The sequence below is a fragment of the Pinus tabuliformis genome, chromosome 9 (genome assembly GCF_031772625.1).
Source record: "Pinus tabuliformis cultivar Carrire ecotype Pingquan chromosome 9, CPIR1, whole genome shotgun sequence".
In the NCBI taxonomy this organism is placed as follows: Eukaryota; Viridiplantae; Streptophyta; class Pinopsida; order Pinales; family Pinaceae; genus Pinus; species Pinus tabuliformis.
This window is the reverse complement of record NC_142307.1, coordinates 724077089-724083958: the sequence shown is the minus strand read 5'-3', so window position 1 is coordinate 724083958 and position 6870 is coordinate 724077089. Positions and strand designations below refer to the sequence as shown.

Sequence of the window (6870 nt, the reverse complement as noted above, 5' to 3'; positions counted from 1 at the left end):
AGTGGGGTCTTCCATATACACACTCAACCTCTTATCGATCACCTATGTGATCTGGATATTACTCATTTGGCCCATATCAATTCCCTAAAACATTTGACTATTTTGTAGTAAGGTTGTTTGTATGCTAATGATGCCAATTTTCCGATCATATTTCAAGCATAGTGGTCAATTTTCTGATGATGTCAATTTTCCCAAATTGGGTTATTTACGTGACCTTAGTACAGATGATCAGATTGTTGTTGTGGCATGGTGGTGGCGGGTTCTTTGGAAATCCAAGTGTTTGTCAAAATCTAAGTTGTTGGTTTGGTGTATTATGGACAAAAAGTTACCCAGTTGGGACATTATGTAGTGCAGATGTAAAATCAGGTCTGGTTGGTGTGTTTTTTGCAAGAATAACGTGGAATCTTCTTATCATAATTTTATATATTTACCTTTCACTAAGAGGGTTTTGGATACTTCCCTTACATTATTGGGGCCAAGTTATCAATGGGTCAGTTTTAAATTTGAGGCCACTTGGAAATGTCAGGTTGAGGGCATGGTCACTTCTACATTTTGTGTTCTTCCCCTTATTCTTTGTTGGGGCTTTTGGATTGCCTATAACAAAGCTCTTTTCTTGGATTTTGCATCTTATATGGAAAAATTAGTTGCTAATGGGTTAGAAATACTTTCACACTTCCCAAAATCAAGGATTTCTCTGAATGGCAGGACTATTTGTATTGAAAATACAGACGTTACAAATCCTTGGGGTTATTTTGACGCTACTTCTCAGGGGAAAGAACCTATCTCCAAGGGTGGTTTTGTTCTTCATTTAGCTGAAAATAACTATTTTCATGTTAAAATCGGCTTGGGTAGGGGGACAAATAACTGGACAAAGGTTAATGCATGTCGTTCTCTTATTAAATTTTTTGTTCAAAAAGGAGTATCTCATCTTCAGTGCTTTGGAGACTCTTTAGTAATTATCAACTAGGTTAATATGACTCATTGTTGCGGGAATATTATGGTTGTTAACATTGTGGAGGAGATTTATCGTATCAAACTCTTATTCACTTCTTTCACATGCTACCATTATATAGTGAGAGGAACGAGGTCATTGGAGGTCTTTCTAATGCAGGTTTGCACATGTATCCAAGATTATGTATGGTAATAGAGTTCTGAGGTGATGATCATTACAAGTTTTTCCATCATCCCTATATGGATAGGCATCCTTTTTCATGGTTCCTCTATAGTTATTTTTGTATCTTTTATATATATCAGACTTTGTATGAACTCTCATGATACAAATACTTGTAAAAACATGAACTTGTATTCATGTATGCTCTGTGATGTATTGGTTGAGAATGTATGCTCTAGGTATAGAGATTCTAATTATATGTTTTGATAGTTTTTCCATACAAGGATCAGTTTAGGTCCTTGAAGAACACAAAAAAAAAAAAAAAAATTGTGTATATACAAAATGTATTTTCCTTTACATCTATAAATGAAAATACAAGTTTCTTCTCACAAGGAAAAGAGAGGTTTTGATATATCGCAAAAGTAATTATAACCTTTTTGCTTTACATTTAACTAAAAAAATGTTATAAAATTAAATTAAAATAAAATATTTATTGATCATGGAATGAGTTATGGCTTCTGGGCATGTGGTATTGATAAGTCGTGATATTGTAACAAAGCTTATTTACAAGTTAATAATATTCATGGTAATGTAGGGGTGAATATTGATGGTCAAGAATCTTCTTATATTATAAGTATTAAGTTTTAACATGCTTAGTAATTACATTTAAATATGGTTACATAATCATTATTTTAATTTATATTATAAAATGAATCTTAATTTATAGCTACTATATATTTTAATATGATATGTATATTATGATTATTTTTATCTAAAATTTTGTTTGTAAATTTATTAATAAAAAAATTACAATATAAATTGAATTTTGTTATTTTTAACTTTCGATTAGTAATTGAGCCAATATTTAAAAATTTACACTTATTTATGAACACTATAACATGTCCCCGTAATGGACCCCCTAATTGATGGAAGGTCACCTAGCTCAATTATATTTACTTTATGTATAAAGTAAAGTTTATTGTTATTTTAATCGAGAATGAAACACTCATAATGTTCTTAAAAGGCCAAGACTATAGCAATTACTTCTTGATTTACTTTGTACGTTGATCATAAATATTTACTTATGGGTTAATATTAAATATTAAGCAAATATTTTTGTAACTATTTATATATTTTTCTATCTTTTATGGGAGAGTAAATTACTATTCAATATTTATTTAATTAAAGTATGATAAAAATAAAGAAATATATTATTTTTAAGTTATATTGTCAGTAAATTGGGATTATATGTGGAATGTATCTTATTTTCTCCACTTAGGTTCAAATTCTCCCTAGTGACATGATGATCTCTAATGTGTTGATAAATATTGTTGTAATGGCTTAATACTTATAAATATTGTTGCATTTGCTTCTAGCCTTATGAACTCTTAAATGAGTTATTTTTGGGTTTGTATTGGCTTACCCTTGTGAACCCTCAAGTAAGTACACTTTGTGAAAGTTAGCCAACCTCACTCTACCAAACTTCAACTTTTAATATAGTTGCATTGTTTAATTGGGTTGTAAAGATGAAGAAATAGGTCAATTAAAATATATATTTATTTGTTTTTAACAAATAAAAATTTACAAAATAAAAAAATATAGAGTTTTCAAGTTTGAAATTAATATTGTTTAATTACACGTTTAAAAGTCAAAATGCCCATCGGGTTTTGGATTAATTGTGATGGATTTTTTGAAAAGGTCATGAGTTATAATGAGGGTTAGCCTATATATATATAAAAGTTATTGAATTTTTTTAATAAATTAAAATAATATTTTAGATAAATTAAATATATACAATTATATTAATTATAATTATTATAATAAAACTAAGTTAGTGATTTTTTTATTGATATAGATGCAAAGTTTGATATAGTAATAATTATAGTTAAATTAGGTTAAGGATTTTTTTATTGATATAGATGCAAAGTTTGATATTTGATATGTTATTTTCAAAATCAAAATAGCTAATTATGATTAAGTGGACTACAATTTGATTTGTGTTGGGTAATTATTAGAGGTATACATCAAATAAATTGGATTCAATTTGAAAATTTTTATAAACATTAAATTTTGTGAGAAAATGATGAATTATTTCATAGCCAACCAGCGAGAAGGAAAAAGTGTTTCTAAATTTCTAATGAATATTAATTGGCCATGAGAACCTCTATTTTAAGTTGGTATGTGTTGGTGAAAAAGACCCGCCAACCAAGGTAAGTTGACATGATACTACTGAAGGTGGAAGCGCCCATTACCATATTCATCACAACAAGTTGGAGTTGAATTGCTTCGAGAGGAGAAGAACCTCCCATGATAAGGCCAGTCATTACCGCGGGTAGTGAAATAAGCCCAACAGTCTTTGCATTATCGAGAGCAGGTGAAAGGGCCAATTTTATAGCCCTTCTAACATGTTGCAATATAGCTTGCTTTGGAGATGCCCCCAGTGCTAGAGCTGTCTCTACCTACATATACCCAATGGACATTCATTAATTTTTTTAATGTAATTTGAGAGGCAGAATAAATAAATAAATAAAGTAAGTTTCAATGAATGAATAGACCAACCAAGATCTGATGATTTTTTAAATCCTCTCGGAGGCGCCTCATGGTGACTCCAGTGACAGTCATTGCATTTCCAACCATCATTCCTGCTATTGGAATGATATATCTAGGTGTTAAAGGAAACACATTGAATACAAGAAGCAAGCATAGTGTAAAGGATGTTCCCGACATAATGGATGCCCCTGCAACATATGAACTATATGGTACATTCTTTGCTCGCTTGCCTGCAGTATAGGCAGCTACACTTACCTGCATAAAAAAGAATGCCAAAAAAAGTTATTCCTAAATGAAAATTCACGCTTTTTTCAACTCTTCTAAATATTAATAATTAATTATTAAATAATAAAATATATTATAATGGATATAAAATCTATAAACATATTATAGCTATAATTTGAAGACCAGCTTGACCTAATCTTGTGATGATCATTTAATAAACTAATTCAACTTTCATTGAATAAGGTGTTGAGTATCATATAAGTAGCACCACATATTCCATAATAAATAACAAATTATCAACACTATACATTGAATAATATATTGTGTTTTTTGGGGTGAAATTTGAAAAATAAAATAAACTGGTTTATTTGCTATTATATTTTAGCTAGGTAAATTAATTAATAAAAGAAATGATATTGTTATTCAGAATGGGATAATATAAATTTTAGTGAGTTTGATATTTTTATTGTCTAAAATGCATTTTTAAATGTATAAATAGATTAAATACCTTAAAAATCTCTCAAACATTTGATATTTTCAAATTAAATAACTTATACTTTCTAAAAATAATTCTTAGAAATCAACATTACACAAAAATGAATGCATCTAGTGCAAGCAATCAAATAAAATTACAAATCAACATCTACCCTAAAGTCAATGCATAATATGATTAGGAAAAAATAACTACACTAAAATCAATGCATGAATTGCAATCAATCAAATAGGTTTAGGAATCAACATGTACATTGAAATCAATGCATATATTTTAGTGAAAAATGAAAATATTCATGACTTTCCAAATCGAACTTCTTTTACCTTCTGTAAAAGTCGTACTTGCTCTTCTTTTATGGTTAATATATATATATATATATATATATATATATATATATATATATATATATATATATATATATATATATATATATATATATATATATATATATATATATATATATATCCCTCCATCTTTCTCTCCTAGTCTCTTCCTTTTATCTCCCTCTCTCTCCTTATCTCTTTCTCTTCCTTCCTCTCTCTCCCACGTCCCTCTGTCTCTCCCCCATCACTCTGTCTCTCTATCCCTCCATCTTTCTCTCCTAGTCTCTTCCTTTTATCTCCCTCTCTCTCCTTCTCTCTCTCTCTTCCTTCCTCTCTCTCCCACCTCCCTCTGTCTCTCCCCCATCACTCTCTCTCTCTCTCTCTCTCTCTCTCTCTCTCTCTCTCGCTTACCTCCAAATCTGTCACTATCTCCCTCCCTCTCTCCCTATCCCCCTCTCCCTCTCTCCCCTCCATCTATGTGTGTCCCTCTCTCTCTCTATTCTCCTTTTTTTCCTCTCTCTCCACTCCTCCTCTCTTCCCTCCTTATCTCCTCTCTCCCTCACTCTCTTTCCATATCTCCCTTGTTACTCTCTCTCTCGCGCCACCTCTATCTCTTTATGTCTTTGTTCTTCCCTCCCTCTCTAACCCCCTCCAACTCCATCTCTTTCTCCCTCTTGCTCTCTCCTTCTCTCTCTACCCCCCCATCTTTTTTCCTCTCTCTCCCACCTACCTCTCTCTCTCACCCCATCACTGGCTCTCTCTCTACCCCTCCATCTTTCTTCCTCTCTCTCCCACCTACCTCTCTCTCTCACCCCATCACTAGCTCTCTCTCTACCCTCAAGCTCTGTCACTATCTTCCCTCCCTCTTTCTCCCCCTCCAACTCCATGTCTTTATCCCTCCCACTCTCCTATCCCTCCTCTCCTCTTTATTTTCCTTCATCTCTGTCCCACCTCCCTCCTCTTTCTGTTTCTCTTTGTTCCCGTCTCTCTTCCAGCTCCATCCAAATGATCAAAAAATGCCACTCTAGATAATCAATAATATATGTAAGGTCTAATATAATAATGCTTATAATAAAGATGATTATTATTATAATATATTGGAATAATAATAACCAATATTGTTGATTATTATACCAATAATAATATATAAGGTAATAAATTGTTAAAAAAACAATTGTATCTAAACTACTTTACATTACAGACAGACCAATTTCTTCTCATCAAATTTGAAGCTTTATATCTAATATTTTATATTTTACATTTATATATGTTTTAATTTGAATATTAATTAAAACTTATAAAAATGACATCATATTAATAACTTTATATATATATATATATAATGTTTATAAACATTTACATCACTAAAACATCACCTCTTTATTAAAGTATAGAGCACCATTAATCCAATAATCCTTTATATATATTAAATTCTCCTATAATTTTTCATATATTCTCACGCACATATTACCTATATTTATAAATTTTAATTTTATTGTCGATTATTAAATGGTTGTGAAAGAGAAATGGAATATTAAAAGCTGAAGCCCTCATGATATCACTTAAATCTAATATTATTTCATTAGAAATTGAAATTAAATATATTAAAAGTATAAACAACATATTATATATAAGTAGAAAATTTAGTAGAAATTAAAAATTGGGCTTTTAAATCTGATTCAAAGACATTATGACTTTACGTTTTAACTTTCAAAGAGGTTATACTAATGTTATTGATTTATGAGTTTTGGGACTTTTTCATCTTTTAGTAATTACGGGAAAGATATTGATGATAATTATTAAATTTGAGGTTTAAAGTAAAATTTTAATTTTAATGATTTACTTAGGGCGTTTTTTTTAGGATTATAGTTTATTTATAAAATTGATTTAGAATTTGGTTTTTTTATTTTTTTGAAGTATGGATAATTTGGAGGGGTTTTAAATTGGTTAATTTAATTTTTTAAGAATATTTATTAAGATATTTTATTATTTGGTATTTTTTATTTTGATTTGATCATTATATTGTTTGTCATTTATCTCGATGCTATTATAGTGGAAAAATAGAGGAATAAGCTTACAGGACTATTTTTACCAACAAGAAAATTGTAGTATGAAACATTTTGGGAGCATTTTGAGACATCAAATGACATTTTTTGTGGATACACTTT

The 6870-nt window shown here is 29.9% G+C and overlaps 1 protein-coding gene across 1 annotated transcript in view; it reads right to left on the bottom strand.

Annotated features, from left to right (window-relative positions):
* Positions 1-3175: 3175 nt before the first annotated feature.
* The window catches only part of LOC149150737 (protein ALUMINUM SENSITIVE 3-like), a 40949-nt gene continuing 37254 nt past the window's right edge, over positions 3176-6870 (bottom strand). Inside the window, exons 2-3 of the mRNA XM_089440795.1 lie at positions 3671-3916; positions 3176-3570 (exon numbers count right to left, since the gene is read on the bottom strand). Coding sequence (XP_089296921.1) covers positions 3256-3570; positions 3671-3916 — 561 coding nt within the window. The 3' untranslated portion in view covers positions 3176-3255. The remainder of the gene's footprint in view (positions 3571-3670; positions 3917-6870) is intronic.